The sequence below is a fragment of the Thermobia domestica genome, chromosome 7, assembly GCF_964235325.1.
Source record: "Thermobia domestica chromosome 7, izTheDome1.hap1.1, whole genome shotgun sequence".
NCBI lineage: Eukaryota > Metazoa > Arthropoda > Insecta > Zygentoma > Lepismatidae > Thermobia > Thermobia domestica.
In genome coordinates this window covers 54627398-54651643 of record NC_137460.1, presented here as the reverse complement: position 1 = coordinate 54651643, position 24246 = coordinate 54627398, and the positions used below count along the sequence as shown (strand labels likewise).

Genomic DNA, 24246 nt, shown 5'->3' with positions numbered 1-24246 from the left:
ATCAGCATGCTACAAGTTATACCTATTTCAAAGTGCGATGGAATAGACTGTTGGTCGATGAAACGCGTGCCTCATAGTACTGACAAGCACAGAATACCAAAGGGATTGTTCGGATATATATTAGAAAAATTATATAAACTGGTACATATTAGTTAAACGACCAAAATGTTTCGGATTCCACTATAATCAGTAGGTCCACGTCTCCTTTAGCGTCGCAGGCGTGTGGGACGTTGAATTATATCAAACCAAAAATCTCTTTTAGGCAATTTTACGTGGTTCATTATAGTGTGTTAAGTTTTATTCTCCAATCTAGAAACCTTACGCAAAGACCATCATTGTTGCAGAATATTGCGTTCCTTTCCAATACTCATATTTGACGACCTATAATTTACCGTGCATATTACGAAGTTAAAAACTTTCATGTATTTATTGACAGTTTCTCTAAATACAATCGATTTATTGCTGCCGCATTGAACAATGAAGGAGATTTAAATTATCAGTTCACAGCCAATTCTTAGAAGATACACCTGGAAACTTAGAATTCACTTTTCTTGTGTCTGTTCTGCTATTAGTGATAAGAGAATGCATGCACAACTGCTGAGAATATGTGGCAGTAAAGATTATTACAAGATTCAATTCCAAGTTGCAATCCATGAAACAAGCCTCTTTTTTACTTTTCCCTTCAATATAAAATAATTAAATATCTGCATCTTTCCACCTTTAACGATAAAACACTTGCTTATAATAAGGGCAAGACTAGTTTTCATATCAAAACTGTGATAAATAACTGATTGTAGCAGGTGTTCACATGTTCGGTGTACAAGTTATATGGCAGAATTTTCATAAAGAAAATGCATTCTGTTGTGTATCATCAATTTTGTGCGCCAGTCCTAAAGGACAGGCTTGCTTATGCATGGCAGAAATGTGAGTACGTAACAGGAGCAATAGTTGGTTCATTTACAAATGTTCTGAAGACTAGTAGAAAATAGTGTCTGTGGTCATGAAGATTGTGACGAAAATGAATTTGTTAAGTGTTTGCATTACGTTTTGGATCTCCATCATCACAATTGAAGAGCAAAAGGTTAGTAGGTTAATATTTGCTTATGTGCAATAGTTTATATTATTTTTCTAATATTTTTGTATTAATTTTCTAATAACTTCAAGGCAGATTCTTTAAAACCATATGTTCCGTTACACCTAACTTATATTACAGCATTTAAATGCTATGCATAATCGCAACACACACAGACTCATATATATAGCGATTTTGAAATAGGTATAATTTGTTACAATGCTGCTATTCCATTTTTCACTACAGACATTTCAATTTAATTAACGATATCTCTTACTATTCTCAAGATCTGATTGGTATAGTGGCTATTGTAGATCAAATAACTACTATTGCATTAGTTAAAATCATGCAAGTGTTTGCACGACCGCATTTCATATCACAAAATTTACTTGCTCAGTTTCTGTATGTTTCTGTGAGCGAGAGAGCTCTTAACTCTGAAATGGAAACAGATATCTAAACTTTGATTACGGAAATGAATTCAGGAGTAAATTCCAGTGCTATATGATACCCCACATGACCCCCTTGTCGTTTATCATATTTGAAGACGATTCAATATGACGCCTTTCAAGATGGCGGTCATGCACTGAAAGTACTCTCGCATATAGATGATTTACCTTGGTTTACAATACTGAAGTCAGATATATCAAAAGCTTTTTCATTTTTGTGCTAAAAGGGTATTCTTGGACATTGCCTACAGGATTTCAAGATGGCGTCGGTGTAGCAACTCAACGAAGAATTTGCGCATCGAGTGACTATTACTACGTTACTTAGCAACTCGAACTGAATCTTGTCACAAATTTTTATCAAAATTCAAATCTCACGGTTTATGGACCTTCCTCGTCAGTGATAGAGCTCACCTGTGCCTCGTGGAGTTCTGGTTCGATCCCGCCAACTGAAGTTTGTAGTGGACAAACATCGTGCGCATCGGTTTTCTCGGGGTTCTCCCGTCTCCTCCCACTTTCCTCAGTCCACCATTAATCATCCAATTCATTACAACCGTCTCCCTTAGTCTAGGTGCAGAACGTGGGACATTAAATTAAAGAAAAAAATCATTATCTTTTACACTTACGAACTGAGATATAATTTAATGAATGTATCAATATTATTAGTGAATCTGATTATAAACTTCTGTTAATTTTGATGATAAATTTTACTGATATCTGTTGAGCAGTAATGCCGGAAACTGTTGTATCTTTCTTATTAACATTTGGATTCTACAACTTAATGAATATAGAAAATTATTGTATTGAGAAGAGGTCTTACAAAGAAAATGACAGTTGTAAATTAGCCTATCTTGGGATCTTAGATGTGCACACTGGGCTGAATAAGTATTTAGTATATTCTAATGTAGCAGAAAATTCTAGAGAAAAAAATTATATGCTATTCTACAAATACTTTACGAGAACCAGCTATTTAGCATGTAAACTTAATGAAACTACAAAATCAATTAAGATATTTAGTTAGCTAATGGTATATGAGCAATTGACAGACTGTATTCATACTTATTTATGTTCAGTCTTATGTTTTAGTCTATTGAAGTAAAAAATGCTCGACATAATATTCATTACGCATTTTGAAGAAATAATGAAAGAATAAGAAATATTTATATTAGTATTCTGTGAAATTGTTTATTGACTTATAACGATAATGATTACAGTCTATACATACAAGAGTTGATCAAAATACTAAGTACCGCTGATAGGAATTGTGCAGTTATTTCTTGGAAAACTTGTTATAAAACAATGTTGTTGTATAATGTTTCGCACTAATCTTTTGATTTCATGCGTGTGAATTTTATATCTCTTTCTCATTGTGTGGGGCATAAAACGTTATTTATATTATTCTTGTAGCTGTTTGGTAGCTGAAATAAGTAAACTTCGACTTCCTTTTTCTAGAGAAATCTACTCTTTTGTTGAATTTCAATAAATTTTGCTATAATATACCGTAGAATCACATCATTTCGGTTACGCGGTTTTGCGCATTTCTTACCGAGAGCCAACTCTCCTAAGATATCCCGTGTGTGCAATCTGCCCGGTCAAAAAATTTCTACCTGTTCTATACTCAAGACGTCTCTTTCGTTTGAATCATCTTTTAAATCATTTCCTTCGTCATTCTCGAGAAAATAGTCTACAAGAGGACATGAGTGGAACAAGTACAACCCACATGTTTGTAGAAACCAGTATTGGAATTCTGAGGTAAGGTGTAAGTGTAGGCGAATATAAATTATGAATTAACGTACGGATGACATGTTACTGATAATAACACTGTAAACTTCAACAATATTTATTTTCGTTCCCTGTAATTATGTACTTACTTGTACTTTTTAAAGAGATGGAAACATTTTCGTCTTCTAATTTTTCATCAATTGATCGATCACCACTAAAGTCAATCTGATCGTCGGGTTGAGCTGAAAAACATCCTGCTGTTTTGTCTGGCTGTGTATTACCAACTTCAGCTTCTCCAGGTTTACTAACGTCTGTTTCTCCAGGCTTACAGGTTTGGATTTGGTCAATGCCAGGCAGAACTTCAGAACTTTTAACAGGCCCATCAAAACTTAGACCTTTATCTGCAAAAACATCCACTAGTAGTAACCTCGGAACCAAAGCCATGCTGGTCCTAGCCTGACTGTCACATAGATTCTGAAAGACCAGAATGAACATATATAATCGTTGAAATAAAGCACAAAGTCTTTATGTTACATTTTAAACACAAGCAGCTCTAATAGTGCCTTTCATTTTTATTTTATTTTTTATTTTTTTACAGAATCATAAAAGGTGTTCCATGAGTTTTACAAAATTATCTACGTCCTCCTTTTTTTTTTTTTTTTTTTTAATCAATGTAATTGATGGTATCTTACAAAACTACTCAGGCATTCAGGAATTAAGAAGCTCAAGATTGAATTAAAAGTATTGAACATATTACTGCGAGAACATTATAAAAGTTATTTTTTTTTTCAAAGAAGAAAAAAAAAAAGCTACAAGTCACACCTATTGACAGAGACGCAAAACCAAGCTGGCTACAAAAATTACGGAAAAAAAAATTCCCTGACTTTTCCCAGCTTTCCACATTTTTTGTAACTTTCTCTGATGTGTTATTAGCCATAGAGACTTTCTCAAGCTGGTGGAAAAACAAGACCAATTAAAACATGACAACGATGATACGTAAGAAATATACCTTCCCCCTGATCAATTAGAACACTGAACACCATTACAGCGAGTTTGACTGAACTCGAACCCAATTCACTGAGCACGATTTCAAAACAGATATATTTTTTCAATGGTATTCTTCTGGCTTAATATCTTTTGATAAATACATATTTTAAACTAAATTCTGAAATTATGTGTGTACTGACAAACACAGTTCAAGAAATTATGATCACACTGAGGTTATTATTTCAATTCCAAGTGGGTATTTTCGGATTTACACAACTTTTTTTTTTTTTTTTTGAAATTCCAACAAACCCTTTGTGGTAGTTCTCCCCCACAGAACTCTCTAAGTGACGTCACCTGCCTTGGCTGACAACAGTGAAATTTTCACTTGTAAGGGTTTGTTGGTCCCCGGATTATTTAATTTCGGATATTCTTCCATAATCCCTTTAATTAAATGACCCAGCGCCCACACCTGGTAACAATACTACTATCCTTCTATTACTCATTACACTCAAATTACAACCCCTAATTACCATTCGCTACTCGAAAAACACTCACTTCTCTTGCTACGTAGGCGTATCCATAAATTCCAGGACAATGCTCATAACATGCAAACCGCTTGCAGTTCACGAGTTTCCCGCTAGAATGTGTTGCGGTGGTGTCTTGTGAGACAGTGTGCCGAGTAGCGTGGTTTGAAGTGAAAACGTTTGAATGTTGCACGTGTTTTCGTGTGTGTTGCATTAGCGATTTTTCTTATATTGGCGGTATGGTGGAAGTTGAAGAACAAAGGGTGTACATCATATTCTGTGTGGCATTGGGTAAAACGTCATTACAGGTGATGGGAACATCGTTTATGCTTACGACCCAGAAACTAAACTGCAGTCTTCTCAATGGAAGAGTCCTGGGTCTCCAAGACCCAAAAAAGCACGCATGAAAAGAAGAAAATTGAAGACGATGCTCATCTGTTTCTTTGACCAAGAGGGGATCGTACATCGGGAATTTGCCCCACATGGAAGCACGATCAAGGTATACAGCATCGTTTTCCCCCAATTAGATCTTACTACTCTATTGCCAGTGTTTCCACCCAAGAATGGCGAAAAATTGTTTGAAAAAGGGAATTTTATAGCAGAATTCGAAAATGTTCCCTCCATTATTTTCCTCTTGTATGCAGTACGTGGACAAATTGTATACCGTCTGAAAGCCTGTTTCAGTAGCTTTAAAACGAGGTATAATACTTAACGTAAAACCAACCACAGGGTGTTCTATAAGCTTTCACACGGAACTTGAGAAGTGCAAGCGGCAAAAACTTACTTTCACCCCTATCTCCGAAACGAAGGGGATTAGACCCTATGTTCATATAGGCATTTTGGCTTAGAATGACCTCCCTTATTACCTCCCAAAGTCTTTGCATTTCCTCACCGGACACCCTATATATATATATATAGATAGATAGATATAGATATATGTTATAAAATTGAAAAGACGGTCGGGGAGGAGGGAAATATATAAAAATAAATAAAACTTAATAACCCTTGAACCACCAGACCGGTATCGATCAAACTTTCAACATGGATGAGGTTCGGGCCTGGAATGGGTTTTATTATTTCCCTTTAACGGCAGAACTCAGAGGAGGTGGAAAGATACAAAAATCTATAAATATAAAAAGTGAAAGTGACTATGTTTGTGACTTAACTCTTGAACCACCAGACCGGTATTAAACAAATTTTCAACATAGATGAAGTTAGGACCTGGGATGGGTTTTATCATATCACTTTGAAGGTGCAACTCAGAAGAGGGGAAGGGGAGAAAATAATTACAAATGATCGAAAATGACCTATATCAGTGTCGAATCCATAGTTTTCGGGGTTGCTGAGATGAACAGTGACACTTCTGATGCCATGCCTCGCAACATAGAGTAGGGGGATATATAAAATCATCGAAAATGATCAATATTAGTGTCGAATTCATAATTTTCGGTTCGTTGAGATGAACAGTGACACTTCCGACGCCGTTTAAATTCAAGTTCAGAACAGCAACTTGAAGAAGAGATAAAAATGACCGATATCAGGGAGCGCTTCAGTAATAGTAAAAAGTGATGGACTTCAGAACTTAGAAAGCATATAAAACGTATTGAAATAACTTAGAGAATCAATATGTATGTCAAATTGTAGCAAAACACCAAGTTTGACTCGTGTAGTGCCATAGTATCACATTCCGTCATCACGAGCGCCACCGTAGTGCATTTTTAGAATGGCGGCTTCCGTAGCGCGAAGCGTGGTCGATATGCTGTTATTTCATGAAACGAACTCCGCAATAGCTGTTCTGCATAGATCTCGTACGGAACAAAGTAAGGAACCTCCAAGCAGGCCCACAATTTACAGTTAACACAAAATCTTTGTTGAGACCGGTTGTTCTGCTTGTCATGTGAAATCACCAGGTCGACCGCACGTTGTTGTTGCTGTTGTCAAACAAGCTAGGGAAAGCTTTACCCGTAGTCCCAAAAAATCAACGTGGCGTGTGTCTCGCGAGACAGAGATTCCACAAAAGACAGTTCACACTTTAAACCACACAGATTTACAATGCCAGAACAAACTACTGCCGTAGATAAGGTTTCTCGTGGAAAATTCTGTGTGGAAATGTTGGACTGGATAAAGGAAGATGAGACATTCCTTAACACAATTATCTTTGCGATGAGAGGGGGCTGCAAAAACCCATCAAACTACTAAACAAGTCCGTGACAGCCAAACGGACTTGTTCAGTGGTTTGACGTGGGAAGTGTACAGTTCCTTTATCTTCATGGAAAACACTGTCACTGGTATCGTGTCTCTTGATATGATGGAATATCTTTTCATTTCTCAGACAGATGAAAACGAACAAGACGTGACCTATTACTAGTAGCAAGACGGCGCACCGCCTCATTCCTCAAGGAAGTTCGAGATTTCCTTGGTATTCGCTTCCCACATCAAAGAATTATCCGTGTAGGTCCGATTGCATAGCCATCTCGCTCCCTCAACTTGACGCCTATGGATTTCTTCCTGTGCGGTTTTATTAAAGATCGAGTGTATGTTCAGCCTCTACCAGACAATCCTGCAGATCTGAGAAATAGCAGCTACGCTGCCGCTGAAAAAGTTACACCTAACCAGCTGGAACGAGAGTGAAAGAAATTGGGTTCCGGTGGGATGCTTGCCGCATCACCAATGTCAGTCAGATCAAACCAAAATGAGACTTTGACGATAAACTTGAAATTGACACCTAATTATACAATATAACGCAACTTTGTTATTTTCAGTTACAACAAAATGTAAGAGGAGAAACCGTCTCAAAATATGATGTCTTCAATCTAAAGTGAAGGAATACTTTAAATCGGACGAGCCGTTTGGGCGTACGCTCTTTATGCGCCCAATGTTAAATGAAAATGCAACATTGCCATTTACGTAGACACACAACATAAAATGAATTGCGGCATGTTGAAATGGGGGCTGGCACTCAACACGTTAGTGTAAAAGACAGTAAGTTCATTCACGTACCTTGTGGATCAAGGTGAATTGCAACGTTGCATTTTCATTTAACATTGGGACCGTAAAGTGTATACAGCCCAAACGGCTCGTCCGATTTAAAAAAGTAGTTTTCTTTAGATTGAAAATATATTTGGAGCCGGCTTCCCCTCTTATATTTTGTTGTAAGTCTGATAATAACACTTATCCTATATATATATAAGGATTACCACTAAGGATAACCACTTTTGAGACACCCTATATATATATATATCATAATTGAATCAATATATATTGATTTAAAGTGGTTACATAACATTTATTACTGCTGGATCTTTATTCAGTCGTACTTGTATCACGAAAGAGGTCATGTTTGTTTTGAAGAGCTCGTCAATATGGTGGGGGTCATGGTGTCATCTGGTTGGCCTTCAAGAGTACGACGTAAAGGGTTTATTGTTCTCTCGAAACTGCTGCCTAAAATATTTTATGGAATCCAAGAAAACCCTGTATATGTCGTCGACATAACCACTGAGTACGTGTTAGGGCTTTCTTCCTCCTTCTCCCCCCTCCCTTTGAGATCTGTACGTTAACACAGGCCGGTTGAGACAGGTATTAACTTTTTTTTTTTTTTTTTTTTTTTTTTAAATAAATAGAATCCACATTTTCCTCGAAATCTCCTTTCCAGACATATGATACGGACATACAAATGGTACCTTTCGGAAGGTTACTTTATTCTGAAGAAAATGAAGTATGAACCATGATCCTTGGATAAACAGTGGTGATACAGTGGCTGCTTAGCTGAAAGTCTAAAATTTGCCTTAAAAATCCATAAAGAGCTAAACAAAAATATTTCCTATGTTACTTTATTTTCTTTTTTTGCTCTTCAATAGATACATAGTCGACTGTATAATATTATCGCGCAAAATCAGTACCTTCCAAGTGTTGAAAACTATGCACTATTAAGAAATAACGAAAACAATGACCACATGTTTCGAACCAGCACGCTACTACAGTATTATGTAAATAAGCTTTTAGAGGGGAAATTGGGAGTGGCCCCCTATCAAATGTATGTTCCTGGGAAACCAAAAATTACTTAACACACACGAAAATACTTCCCTCCAAGGGAAGAGTTAAATCAATGGGTACAAAGTGACTTTAAGAGTTTTAAGTATAACTACACCGTGTTCACATATGGCACAAGAACTGCAGTGCACAAACTTAAGACACAAACCAACCTGCACTAGGTGGCCACTAAAAAGTACGAATGCCATCTAATCCATCAGGGCAAAATTGCAGCTGGAGAGTTCAAGCGCCAGCGACGGGATGAGTTCGTAGAGAGCAGGCGCGCTAACTAAGAACTACGATGGCTATTCACATAAACGAGGACAGTGAAAAAACTTTTTATGACACAAAAAATTATAGTTTGAATGTGGCACGCCTTGGCAACACTTTTATGATTACTTTGTACAATCCCTTCACTTCATCTTGTCTTTCTTATGGAGAACTGTGTGGTAAAGAGAGCACTTTCCATTCTGTTTTTAACTTGATATACAGGTAAAAGTTATATATGTTTTGCTCTAGATATATTTTGATTACTTACACAATCTTCTCGTGAAACCAAATATATTTCTCCCGTTAATTTTACAAATTTATTCCTCATAAAATGCGATAGGATCCAAAGTTCTGCCCCATTTCACCATATTTGGTTCAGATGCAACTCAACTCTCTTCTAGTAGTTTCCGGTCTACATTTCGAACTTCCCTCCATTACTGCAGCATACATGTCGTAGGTTAGTTAATAAGACAGCGGGTTTGATACACTTTCATATTATGCTTCATCGGCTACTTAACTAATATAACATTAATACGCGAACTCATATAGCCCAGAATTTAACTTCTTTCCTCTTCCTAATTAATCACCCTTGACCTTTATTACTTTTCTTATCCTCATTCTAACATTTCGTCTAATTCCGTTTATTTTCTGTGAATCATGTACTTTGGGGCAGCCATATGAGGCTGTTGCAGTAACTTATTCCAACACATAAGGCAAGTATTTTTATGTCATATATTGTTTTTTGCGTTATCCTAGTTTATGTGTAATATATCACTGGTGCGCTTGCTCCCTAGAGACATACTCCCTTGTTGTGCTTCTGACCTAACTTGGTTAAATAGCATTCATGCTTTTAAGTGGTTACCTAACACATGTTGATTTGGGTTTTTTGCAAAATAGTTTTTATGGCACACCCCTCCTAAAGTGAGTATGCATCAAAGAATAAAGACATACACATCAAAATTATTGTTTAAAGTACAAACACCGTACCTGGTGACGAATATATCCAGTAATTTGTAGATCCCTATTGTAAACCTGCACACTCCTCTAATATGAATGTAAGTTGAAATAACGTGCAGATCAAGTTTAGACACACCATTGGAAATAATTGTTGAAAAGATTTACACTAGGTGACGTAACACTACCCCACTTTGCACAGATGAAATTAAAAAGGGTCAATGTTCCGTTAAGGGGGTCCAGAACCTTTGACACCACTTCTTTCTATTGATTTTCGTTTGATTACATAATATAACGTTATATTAGGTTAGATTAGGTCAGGTTAGGTTAGGTTAGTTTAGGTTAGCTTAAGAGAGTCCAGTGTAGCTCTGGACCCCCTTAACGGAACATTGAACATATATATATATATTTGGCCCTTGTACTTAAATGTGTATCCCTGTAGTGCCCTAGTAATCCTCCAACAATTTGAGGTATGTGAAAATGAATGCTTCCTGGCCCTTTTCCTCTTTCTCGTTACTTTTGTCAATTTGGCCCTTGTACTTACATGTGTACCTCTGTAGTGCCCTTGTACTTAATGTATGATTGGGGGGGGGGGAATGAACGCATATCGCATGTTCCGTGCACGTTGGTACTTCTTACCGTTGCACTACGTAAAAAAATGATTCTATTTCAAGTACAAGTGGTAATAGAACACATAAGAAACGCAGATCACCCTGTATTCTCACTCCATACTGGAGTGAGAATACAACATGATTTGGGTTTCTTGTGTGTCCTATTACCTGTTGTACATGAAATAGAATCAATTTTGTAGCTAGTGCAACAGTAACAAGTATCCTCGTGCACCGGAGATGAGAAGTAGCTGTTCTTAAGAATTACCAACTAACCTGTGCTAATTGACCACTTAAAAGCACGAATGTTATTTTACTGATTCAAGCCAGGGTGAAGCTAGTGTGCCGTCCGAAGGGAGGCGGGTTAGCAACGGTAGTATACGCATAAGCGAGAGCACTGAAAACACGTGCGTTTTCGCAATGCTATGGGTTGAAATAGGACTTGCAATAGTTTCACACCAGTAACACTATACTAGTAAACATAAAATCCAGCTTTTAGTACATTGTGCAATAATACTCAGCCGATGGAAAATACTATCTTAGTCATCTTTCATATGCACTCTTTTATTTTGTGGTCGTAAAGCATTTGTAATGCCTTTACACTAACAGTGCTACTCTTGTAAACCTAAAATGTAGCTGTATTTCTAAGTATTATTTCTTCCACCTGCAGAAATTTGTTCCTTATAAAGAGCTCTTTCTACCCAGGGCATCGACATACCTTTCTACCTGTAAATTATGCAAAACGTGGTGTTAAAACTTGAAAAAAAAAATTATTCTAATTAATTACATGATACGATAAAATCACACTAGTATCACTAGGATTTAAATCCGTTTTACATAACTACGCCCTATACTTAACGTTACAGTTCCGTGAAGAGTACATAAACTTAACAGTTTAACATCATTAACAATTATATATTATTATGCAACTTGATTTAAGTGTATGTTATTAGCCTATTATTATATCTTCCATTCATAATTTCTAATATAATATACTTACTAAATAATAAAAGAACTAAAAAGATACAATCTTTAATATACATCCCGCTCTGCAAACTTTGCGCGTCCGCCAGAGCAGTGTTACCAAAACACTTCGGAAACAAGCTAGATCCTAAATGAGAGATGGAAAGACCCCCAATTCGAGCGAAAAGTCGCTAAGAAGTAGGGTGCCTCCATTAGCGGAACATATTTAATAAAATAGGAAAGTAAATGAATTCCAATAGATTAAACTGAGAATTGGGATAACCAACGGAAAGTTGCTAATGCGAATTATCCAACAAGAAATTGTTTGTCGAACCTCGTGTGAATGAAGTATCTTCTGCAGTTCAAGCGACCAGGAAGTCGTTTTCAGCGCGGAAAGTGCCTATAGTAGCTGTGTTTCATAAAATTACAACTACATCAAGTACAATAACATATTTTAGAAAAAACTTGAACAATACAAACGAGATCTTATGTTTTTTTGTGTATATTCATTCAAAATATTTGAGTCTGAATCATTGGCATAGCAATAAGGTAGGCAGGCTAGGCATTGCCTACGGGGGAAGGGAGTTTCGGTATATTCGGGGGCGTCCCAGGATTTTAACAAAAAAGAAGTAAATTATATAAATGGAACCCCAAGTTTTCGCGATCTTCCTTTCTAAACATGGCAAGAATAAAAATTCCTGCTCACTTCACTCCCAGTTTATTACATTTTCGTATCAAATTATTGGTGTTATTGTAAACTCATCGAGCTTATAGCACTGCATGATTAAGAAATGAATCCTCCTGTATTAATACGAATTAGTCCTATATTACATGTACTGAGCTTATTAATTTTAAATAAAATTCTCCTGCGCAACAGGCTTCAACAATAATGAGAAATTATATGACCTATAAAATCTGGATTAAAACGAGTTAAGTATTACCATGATTATGAGGCACAGTATTATAGCCACGTATAGTGCAGTCGCTTGGTACAAATTTCAATAAGAATATTTCTTTTCTGGATACCAGAATAAAATTTGGCATAGTTATTTAGATGGTAATACACAATAAAAAACCACCGGGACACAAGTCATAGGAGCTTCTATAAAAGGAAGGGAGGGGGATAATGATTGCAATTAAGTTCTTTGGCAGTAAGGTGATAAATAGAAAGTAAAGGGAGTAAAATTAAATAATATGGGAGCATTTACTAAATTATTGCGTTGAATTATTGCGTGTTAAGATAGAATATAGTGTCCCTGGTGGATGAGTGGCTCCACTCATCGCCTTGCAATCAAAGTGTTCCGAGTGCGATTCCCGGTGGAGACACAAGTGGTTCGGATCCTTCGTTAAACTGTAGGAGCCGTCCTTAAACGTCATCATCATCCCATGGAAGGCAATGGCAAGACCACCATGAGTTCACCTTGCCCAGGGACCTTCGGGCCAACTACCTGTCCTAGGACAGAACACCCATCATCATCATCATCAAGTAGAATATTAAAAATAAAATTATATGTACAAAAGTGTGTTTCAAATCTATTCTTTTCTATTTCGAAATTTGCTAAAATAAGAATGTAACCTTAATGAATATTCCTTCCTTCCTTTCTTTTTTTAAAAGAAATTGCGAACAATTTTAAAGAGTACTATATTTTAATCATTCTGTACTAGAGATGGAATGCTTGTCTAAGTCTAATCTATCAATAACTCGCTCACTGTATACATTGTCCATCACAAGAGCATAAGGCGGTACACTGCATGTTCAAGCTTTGACATTTGCATTTGTTCATACACATTGTTTTGCAGTAGCAGCAGGTTAATTCCGAACATTTCATTGATACTTCTGGAAGAACTGTCCATAATGGTGTAAGCCATGGTGGGGAATCTGAAACTTTAGATCCCCAGTCGGTAACATCAGGAATGTCAGGCTGACGCTGTAGACACTGTATCCAAACACTGGCTTGAAACATTGTTCTTTTCAAGTGATATCTTAAAGTATCTTCAGTGGGGGGTATATTTTCAAGGGATCTATTCTTCTGTATGATGAAAAGTATCCTTCTGCATTCATTGACTGGTTTTGTTGCGCTGATTGTGTCATACAGAAGCACTGTAAAATACTGTATCATATCAAAATCATCATAAGATAAAATGAATGAGGTAGACAATCGAATAAAGACGTCCGTTAGTTCTGGCAGTGTCTTCCACACATTCCAAGCCTTAGTTTTACTAACCCCATGAAAAGAAGATACTGTGTCACAACCCATGTAAGCATGAAAAAACGACAATGCTTCACAAGTTTCAGGACATACATTTTGTAACATTTCACAGAGTGAAAACTGTTTTCTGTTTTTCCCAACACCGTAAATAAAGTACAAATTCTGCAAGTCGAGAGCCTGCAACTCCTTCAGGGCCGTTGCAGCAATTATTATTACATCTGAATCTACTGTTGAAATTACAACATTTTTGTGGCCACATAAAACTGCATCTTTCACATATAGAAGAATTGTTGTATCTGCCTCTTCGTGCGAACAAGGAGAGAGTTGGTTGTTGTTATGGTAGGATCCTACGCAAATTACGAGGTCTTCATCAGTGCAAATAACAACCTTACAACCAACTTCCAGTGATTCAATTTCAGAAGCAAATAAGTGGAAAAGTTGCTTTTTATTTTCATCAACTTGCAAAAATTTCCTAAATACCCTTGGGAATGGTATTGTTCTTTTGATTAACATTTTTTTCAGAACCTCGTTTCAAACGAGTGTCAGGCTTATGACTTCTTGCCAAGTATCTGTCAAATACTACATCAACTCTATCAATTTCTGCAGATGAGATTCTACGGCAGATCGAAATATTTTGGTTGCAAATTCTCCAAATATTTTAGATGAACCTGGAGTAAGAGAATGTATAAGGGCAGCATCATCTATAACAATAGCCGAGCATAATGAAATACTACAGTCACTGTCATGATTCTCACAAACATCTGAAGATAAACAGATACTAATATCAGGCTTTCTTGATGGTTTGCGAAGTTTGCCAAACTCGCTAATAGAAGGAGGATATGGGTGAGTTTCGTGAGGAAAAAACGCTGTAACGTCAGGTTGTCTAATCTGACTCGCCACATACAATTTGCATAATATATTTGCGTCCTGTCTAAGGAGTGTTGTTTGCATTTGAAGTGTAGATTTTCCCTTTGTCATTCTGTTGTTAAATAGCACTAAATTACACCTTTTAATTACTGTATGAATTGATGTTTTCCCTTCAATCAACCTCTCTTGTACAAAATTTTCATACAGACATCTTCCAAGATTCCTGGCTTCTCTGACCGACTTCTCTGCATCTTTTGTTGCACATATTTTGCTAACTGCTGTTGTTAATATATCTTCTTCAAATGGGTTACCATAGTTTTTAAAGGAAGCTACAACATCTAAAACGTGTTCCTTATATCTTTTCAAAAGCGTGGCTGCTTTCCTTATGCTGTACGTCATTTTCATCACCTGCATCTTCTTCACCATCGAAAACTGAAAACTGTTCTTCAAAGTCAGATATCATTTTTACAACATCTGGCCCTGCAACCATCCATTTCAAAAGTGCAGCAGGTTTGTCAAAAAAGTCCTATTGGTCCACCAATTCCTTTAACTTATTTGCTATTTTGCTCATGCAAATGGTCATCCGCCATTGCTGAAAATGCTCGATTGCTCTTCTGACTTACGAATTTGCCTTTCATGAATTCTTTGTATATAAACGGATGGTGCATCTCCAGTTCTTTCAGTGTTTTGATGAATACTGGCAACCAGCGGGCATAGCTTGTGTGATTTAAAACAAACGTCCAGGGACATATATCTTCCAGAATAGTTTTGAATTGTACAAAATTTCCTTCTCGCACACTTTGTAAGAAAGTGAGCAATAGAATCTGTAGTTCCATAGTTATTGACCAGAAAATAAATTGCGGAGATTCTTCATTGCGCAGATTACACCATTCGTTAAAATCTAAATATGACATTCCTTCAGAGACATTGATATATTTATATGCTTCGTATGCTTCTGTTTTCAAAATATATAGTGCAGCCACTGTTACTTGGTGAGCATAGCGAGCGCGCTTGACATGAGAGCACGATAGAAGCGATTCAGCTCGTCCAGTTGATGCTACTCTAGCATCAACTAATTAGTCCATGAGATTACTGAGATTACTTAAACAACATGAAATTACAACATGAGATTACTTAAAAACACATAGTTAACACTTAACTACAATAATACCATTGGATTTACTTATAAGGTCTGAACACGTCATTCAAAATTTTAAAAACGATTTTTTCGTTGTTAATACAATAAATAGCATGTTTAATTTTGCATTAAAATGGATGTAAATATGTCATAATTCTTTATATCTGTAAATCTATTACCTTAATATTTTTAAAAGCGCGTTATTTGAATTTAGCATGCCAATGAACATATAATCTGGCCCGAAGAACGAAAAAATTGGAGTTTTTTCAGTTTGTGCCGCCATTTTGGACACCATCTTGAATTCTGTCCGATGGGGTGACCATCGGTTTTGTGTCCCGGCGGATTTTCATTCAACATGTTATAATTAATAAATGTGCCAAGTTTCATGCTGGTATCTAGAATAGAAATATTTTTGTGCCAAGCGACTGCAGTAGTACCACTGCTACACAGAACCAAGCACAAGCACCAATGGTCGGACAAACGTGGCAACTTCCCGGGACGCCAACATCAGCCGGCGCCCAAATGAGCATCCCAAAATAAATTTTCGAACGTATTTTCTAATATCACTAACAAAATGTTAAATATAGGCTAGGACTAGGTGGGAGCGGCAAAAATACACTTTGACTGAGAAAATTTTGCTCATGAATTGGACATCTCTGATATAAAATAATTTACAGATGCAAAAATGAGAAACATTTCTCGTTTTATATACAATTTGTCGATTTAAAAAAAAACTAAAAATAGAAAAAAATGCTTATAAGCGGTTTCACAAAATTGTATTATTTATTTTATAATTATTTAAAATCGTGAATCATTTTGGAAATACTGGTTACTACATTACTGTTTATTTACACTACCACTGCAAAAAAAAGTACGAATTTTACATGAATATATTTTTAATGAACAGGGCACTCTGTCCAGTTTACTTTTAAAAGACATACTACAACGATATAAAAAGAAAGTGTCAATACTGTCACACTGATAATTTTCGGTTTATGACTGTTTCTGCTCGTACGTACAAGTGATAGATGGGCTTGCATGGCTAAGGGAGGTGCCACCTAGAGATCTGCCTACGGGCGCCAAAGACTATTGTTACGCCACTGATCTGAATAGAACACTATTCATATTAGTGAAGACGGGCTTCAGTTCGAGATTGTAGTAATTTCTACGTATATGTGTTTAACAATTTTTTCTAATTAAAAAACGACGATATATATAATATTAATTATATATAATATTATATAATATTATATATATATATATTAATTTTACATTACATTATCTACGTAATCGAGGTATACCTTTTTTTTAAAGTTCAGCGTCTCATGTTATGCACCGAGGCCAATGGAGGCGGTAATGATGAAATGGATGTGTTTCAAGATCACATTGCAATTCAATGCATGTTCTTTTTCTAATGTTTTTCATTGTCTTTTCAAATATGCTATTGTTTATTAATTTCTAGAAATACTTCTCAAAATTGTTATAGGTTTTTGTTCTCATGAATATATTTAAATCAATATATTTATTTAACCATTTTCATTGTTTGAATTCTAATACTATACATACTTTCTTGAATTTCATTCTAAATGTCAAATACACCTTTAACTGTTTATAATAGATAATATACTTTTATTATAAAATGCTGTTAATTGTTTTGAACTTGTGGACACATGCCGCCTTATGGAGAGTCGTTCTGACATATGATTAGCGTCATACTGAAGGCCTGACTATTACAGCAAACATATGTCAGTTGAACTCTTTAGTATGTCACTAATAATGCGTCAGAACGACTGTGCATAAGGCCCATGTTGGCTGGAGCTAGTGGTAAATCAAGTATTTGTCATGTAAGTTCTTTGAATATTCTAAGTAAACTTGTAAAATGTAACCAGTTTGAGAATTGTTGGGAGTATTTATGAAATCTGTTGCTTTTATGTTTTGTTCTTCTAATCATTTAAATTTTTATAAGCTATGTATTGACTTATAGCGAAATCTATACAAGTTATTTGCATCTAAATATGGCAGATATTTTGAACGCTCATCTTTATTTTTATTTTCCGTATATATATTTTTATTTTCCGCTGGTTGCCAGAAAATCTACCCCTTATACCTTTGTCTATCATTAAAAATCTTATCATAGTCAATTAACATTTCTAATTTATTTTTTTTTATTATTTTTAACATTCAATCATATGGTAAATCTGATGCTGTAAAATACCAAGCAGGATCCAAATCATAAGCTTTTAAACAAACATCTCTAAATTCTCAAACATATCTGCTTATTGAAGAAAATCAGTTTTGTTATAATGTTGTGTACCCTAAGCTTTTTAAGATTGAATTCTTTACAGACTTTTATACGATGATTATGATACTTAACACATGCCTTCTTATTTTAATGTGTTTTCAAATTTGTCTTTGGATAATAGAACATGTTCCTCTAATTTTTCTAATGAATCACCATAATCATAATGATAATCACCTTTAGTAATAACTAGATCAAGTAGATTATTTATAAAAAGTTTAATGTTTCTCAAAATTGTTCTGGTTTTAAATTACTAGTTAATTCTGCTAAACTTCTTTGACATACACCTAAATAAATCAACGAATTTTAAATTAATTCCATCTTTTTTCCCTACCTTTACATGTTTTGAATATGTTTATATCTTTCCTCAATATTTGCAATTAGTTTTATATTCTTGTATTATAATCTAATTCTTTTACAAACAAGTGAGTATCATAATCAGTTAAATTGTGAATAAATAGTCGAATAAAATTAAGATTACGATAGTTTAAGTTACAATTGGTATGAACTTTACGACAGTACAAATTAGCTATAGAATTTTATTCCTTGTTAATAAACTTACGTGGAAAACTTCATCTCCAAAAGGAGCCCCTATTTTCGTAGAATTTTGTCTGATTCAGACAGGGGCCGATCCAGGGGGGGCGATCGGGGCGATTGCTATCTTATTAAGAAGAGGAAACTATCTTATTTTATATATATAAATAAAACCCATCCCAAAGTTTGAAGCCCTTAAAAGTAGCAGTATGACAACCCACCGCCCCCCCCCCAGAAGTCGATCCTGGATCCGCCCCTGGTTTCAGATGCCAATCTATATGTGGATACGAATTATTTCGCCAGCCATTTACATCACATGAACACACATTTTTCTTTATGATGTAGAATGGTAGCTCATGATTTATGCATAATTACAAAAATGTAGTGTTCATTGAAACTCCATACTCGTGAAAGGTTCGTTGGTGATGTTAAACAAAATTATCACAGTGAAAAGTGAGACAAAATTAACAATTTTTTTAAAAAAATATTTTTTTTTGTGGAAATATATGTATGTACGCCCATGTAGTGATACCACTCCATCTTGGTCCACTAGCCGGAACAAACAGAGAGGAAACTACCTTTTAACGAAAACATGTGAGTGAAGAAACACAGGCTTTTCAGCCAGACGTTATTTACACCGTAAGGAAGATGGTGAAGTCTGCATTGAAGGTTTGATTCTGAATTCGTAATGCGAAAAATGAATATCTTTATTTAATGCTCAGACTATACTTAATTCTTTTAGTGGTGTTACATCAATTAAAAAGACTTAAAGCAAGTGTGAGCGTGGAGGGAAACTAGTACGTTACCACCCCAAAAAACTTTTAGAATAAGATAGTGCGCTCATCTACAAAGTGATGGAATTTTCCATATAACTGGGGGAGATTGATTTTATCATTCCTATTTGTTATTGTGACTATTTTCACAGTGTTAATTATTTGTGTTCAGTTTAATTATTACTTCTTGTGAATCAATCATGTATTCTCCTTTGTTAAGTATACAATTTTAGAATTATGGTAGAATAAGAAATAAGTTATAAAGATTTAAAACAAGACATCGTTTCAATGGAAACCGATCAAAACAAAGACTTATCCTCCGAGTTTAAACAGACTAACAATGAGGACGAAGCATCTACCGCAACTTCGATCAGTGTTGCCACAGTCCTAGCTCTCGAGTGGGCTAAAAAAAGTATCAAATTGAAAAAAAAAGTCCGAATTCATTATTTTATACCAATGTTATACATGGTTCTATAACGCGAAACTAAAATTGGTAAAGTTCTAGAACACTCCCCCACTCTTTAAAAAATTTTTTAAAAACATCCAAATTGGAGGACCGAGAGAAACCGTGCAAGTAGATGAAACTGTTCTCGCACTTAGGATGTATAACAGAGGCCGCAAATTAAAAGGGAAAACAGTTATTATCTTAGGTATGTATTGTAAGGAAACCAATCGCGCCTTACGACCATATATGAAAAAATATATAAAACGAATGACAAATCAATCACCTCCGAATTCGTGTGTAAACAGTACATTATCATAAAATATTAAAATTGAAGATATTGCACCTTATACTCGCTTACTTCACGACGGAGGATAACATACTGTAAGAAGAATATAAGGTAAGTAAACTGACACCCGTAACGTGAAATGTAGAAAAAGTCTTAGTGACTCTTTTGAAAATGTGACAAGTATTTGTTAAATGGTGCTGAATTGTGTAGGATTGTACCAACTTTTCCACAAAAGGGGCTGAAAAGGCCAGTGTGGTACCATGTAGCGCCCCAGAATGGCCCGGTGTTCTGAAGCCCTTCAGAAGGCGGAGATTGTCTAGAAAATATTAAATATGGACAAACTAGGTCACCAGCCTGTGAAGGTTACTGACCACAGGCAATCAGAAAAACAACTGACAAGCAAATGCCCGAGTTATATAAAGTGAATAAAATTAGGATCTTCACCCCGCGGGGAAAATCCCTAACTTTGGATTTTTGAAATTCGTTCCCTTTTACGAGTAGGATGTGTGCTTTGATACCTGATTTTGATTGGTTGATAGAGATCATGTGATCTTAGGCCCTGGGATATTTGAAATTCGTTCCCTTTTACGGGTAAGATGAATGCTTGGGTACCACGATGCTGATAAGTTGATAGAGGTCACGTGATCTTAGGCCAAGGACTTTTTAAAAATTCGTTTCCTTTTATGGGTAAGATAAGTGGTTTGGTACCTTGATTTTGATTGGTTGATAGAGGTCACATGATTTTAGACCCTGGGATTTTTTAAATTTGGGTATCCTCTTTGATGAGTACTTTGGTACATCGATTCCGATTGGTTGTTAGAGGTTACATGATCTTAGACCCACCACACGGTGAATAGGTTTCATGGGGAAATCCCTCACTTTGAATTTTTGAAAATCGTTTCCTTTTACGGGAGTTCCTTGATTGTGATTGGCTGATAGAGGTCACGTGATCTTAGGTCCTAGTATTTTTGAAATTAGGGTATCCTCCCTGATGTGTAATTTGGTACTACGATACTGATTGGTTGATAAAGGTCGCATGATTTTAGACCCGCCACATGGCGAACAGATTACATGGTATAACATCATGAGTCACCCTTGTGCGGAAATCCCTCACTCATTTGTTTCATTTTTTTATGGGTAAGATGAGTGTTTTGGTATCACAATTTTGATTGGCTGATAGAAGTCATATGATCTTAGCCACAGCCCTGAGAGAAATTCAGAGTGATATGACGGCGATCCACCCTTGACCGGGATTTTAGGATTTTGTTCCATTTTAATGGTTATCCTTTTTGGTACCTTAAAGTTCCCATGGAGGGTTCAAACCCTCCTTAAATAACCCTTTTTGGTATCATGATATTGTACTGAAGTTTACATTAAATATTATCGTTCTCTTTGACATATAAGATGATTACCAGCTTTCTTACCTTGATGGAGAGACCCTGTCCTTGAATTAAAGTTCATTCAAGGAACCTTCTGATCCTGATGTAAACATTGCATAATTGTGTTACGGAAATACGGAAATAAATTAGAGAATAAAGAGGGCCCCTTAGCAAGAAAGCTCGCCCCCTTGAGTGATGCACCAACCTATATCTACGTGCACCTCCTACATGCAGTTAGAGATCTAAAGCAGCATGTCGTCTGTGGTGTCGCGCCGCGGTTTTTATCCTAAGACATTTACCGGGCAGTGTGTGTTAGAGAAAGAAAGAAGAGTAAAATAGAAGATAGGAAAGCGCGTGAAGATTTTTCACCTCACCATTGGCTTGGGTAGTAGGAGGGAAAAACCTGGGAAACACATGGAGTCCAGGAAAACCCCCTTTATCGGTCATGCACATACTCAAGTTATTTACATGGTAAACCACACTAAGAAGGGGTGGAGAAACCCATGTAAAATTATTATTTTACTGTCTGTATTTAATCTAACTTAAAAGCTGGGTGTGATTTAATCTAATTTGTTAATTGTCTGTAGTTTGGTGGTCAAGTTTGGTTAGTGGGTCTTTGTGTTATTTTTAAGCATGCAACTTGGTCCTTGGCCTCGCCTGGTCGTCATCGGTTTTCGGTGGTCGCAACTTATCCATGTCCCTCTCTTCCCTCTGTCGGTTTGGACTTGTCGCTGCTTCCCCCGTTCTGTCTGCTTCTAGTGGCTATCTGAGGTTTGGTAACATACAGTTCACCGGTTGTTGTTGAAATGGTGTTTATTGTCAAGTGGAAGATCTTTTTTGTTGTTGTAGCTATTACATCGGTGATTCTGGGTCTGTTCGCTGGTGGTGTCGTCATCGTTAATATTGAAGTAACCCACGTTACTATTTGTTGCGTCGCTCTATTAATAGCTTCGTCTAGTGCTTCAGATGTTATGTAGTTGTGAGTTACGTCTTGTTTTTGAAGGACATCCTTCTCTACTTGATTTGTGGTTTTCGTCTGTCCCTGATAAGGGCCTGTTTTCGTAAAGTTTTCTTCTGTAATGAGTTTTGGCTTCGTGATTTGAGTTGAAGCCTTCGGTCTCATGGGACATTCGCTACTTCCTGTTCTATGGCCAGTTATTTTGCATGTGGCACAGAAGTTCTTGTTTACTGCCATGTTACATGGGTCTTTGTGCGCTTGGCCACACCTGTGGCACACTCTGTCGCTGGTGCATTGAAACTTCCGGTGCCCATATGCATAACAATTCCAACAGGGTGATGGTCGAGGTTGGCTTCTTGATTGTTCTACTCTGTAAGTATTTGATTCTGTCTGTAGGCCTTGTATAATGAGCTTGTTGACGTCTTCTGGGTTTGTTGTGAACATTCTCACTAGTGGAGTTGGGCCATCTTTTGACTGAATCCTGTTTAGGCTTTTAAACTGTATGTTTTGCTTCTGGAGTTCTTCTTGCAGGCTTTTCAGGTCCTTGGTTGTGGGAAAGCCTTTAATTACACACGTGAACATGTGTATTTTCTTCCTCCTCTGGTTAGATTTTGGTATTTGGTTCTTCCCTCTATCTTGGCTGGCTTCTGGTAGGCTGCTAGTTTTGGGCTGCTGATTTGTAGTTAAAGGTTTGTTCTGGTCCTCAGAAGGGGCTCATACTTTGGTTTGTCCTTGTGTCACGTTTCCCACCTTGGTTGGTTTGGTTTTCACCTGTATGTTACTGGTTTCCACCTGTGTGTGTTTGGTTTTCTCTTCTGAGACTTTGGTTCCTTCCTGTGTGAGATTTTTTGCCACGGCTTCTGTTGTCTTCTCTTCTGGATTTTTCTTCTTTCTTCCTCTGCGTTGAACTACCTGGAACTGGTGATCTTCTTTATCAGATTTCTCACCTGAGATTTCTGGTTGGAAATGTGCTTGGTTGTCTATGTTAAGTCCATCTTGGGATAGCTCTGGAGCTGTGGGATGATGGTCCTCATAAGGCCCGGAACCCTCTTTGCTGCGGTGCTGGTTTGGTGTGATAGGCGTCAGCGACACCCCGTCATCTTGGCATCTGTTTCCTCTCTCAGAGAAAATTGCACGGGAACCGAATTCAGCTGCCCAGAAGATCTTGAGAAAGATTTCTCTCGCTGCTGCTGACTTGAAGTATACTTCAAAGTAGTCCTTCTCGTCAACTGCGCTGAATTCCCTGGGATCCATCCTCTCTTCTATAATGGCACTACAACGAGATACTTTGTATAAATTGATAATTACTTGTATTTTTGGGCAGAAAGTGCTTCTACATAAGCACTATACCAGATATAATGTTAATTTAAAAATAACAAAAGAAGAATGTTTTTAATATATAAGAAATAGACATTATTATATAGTTGGTTGCTATGTTGTTGTTGATAGATACCTAACTAACATGTACGATTGTAATACAGTCTATGTGCATATTCGTTCAACGAGAATCAACGAATAAAATTGTTTAAAACGTATCCTCGTTTTGTAATTTCAATATAAAAGATGAGAATACTAGTAAATGTAATCACGGAAGATATTTTTATGTGCAAACAATTATTACCACTCAGGATTTACTGATATTATTAGCCGAACCAGATTGACGACTACCTTTGGTGAGTCGTTTTAAAAATTTTGGTGCCGAAACCCGGGATTCTTGTAAATTCATATCCCGAAGTAAAGTAAGGGTGAATTTACTTCTGTAATAAGGTTAATGACTACGAACTT

The 24246-nt window shown here is 36.4% G+C and overlaps 1 protein-coding gene across 2 annotated transcripts in view; it reads right to left on the bottom strand.

The window, feature by feature from the left end:
• The window catches only part of LOC145690110 (non-specific serine/threonine protein kinase Cdc7-like), a 32355-nt gene extending 20597 nt beyond the window's left edge, over positions 1-11758 (bottom strand). For both annotated transcript variants that reach the window (XM_081764687.1, XM_081764688.1), the window contains exons 1-2: positions 11610-11758; positions 3387-3711 (exon numbers count right to left, since the gene is read on the bottom strand). In XM_081764687.1, coding sequence (XP_081620813.1) covers positions 3387-3681 — 295 coding nt within the window. In that variant the 5' untranslated portion in view covers positions 3682-3711; positions 11610-11758. The remainder of the gene's footprint in view (positions 1-3386; positions 3712-11609) is intronic.
• Between the last annotated feature and the right edge of the window lie 12488 nt (positions 11759-24246).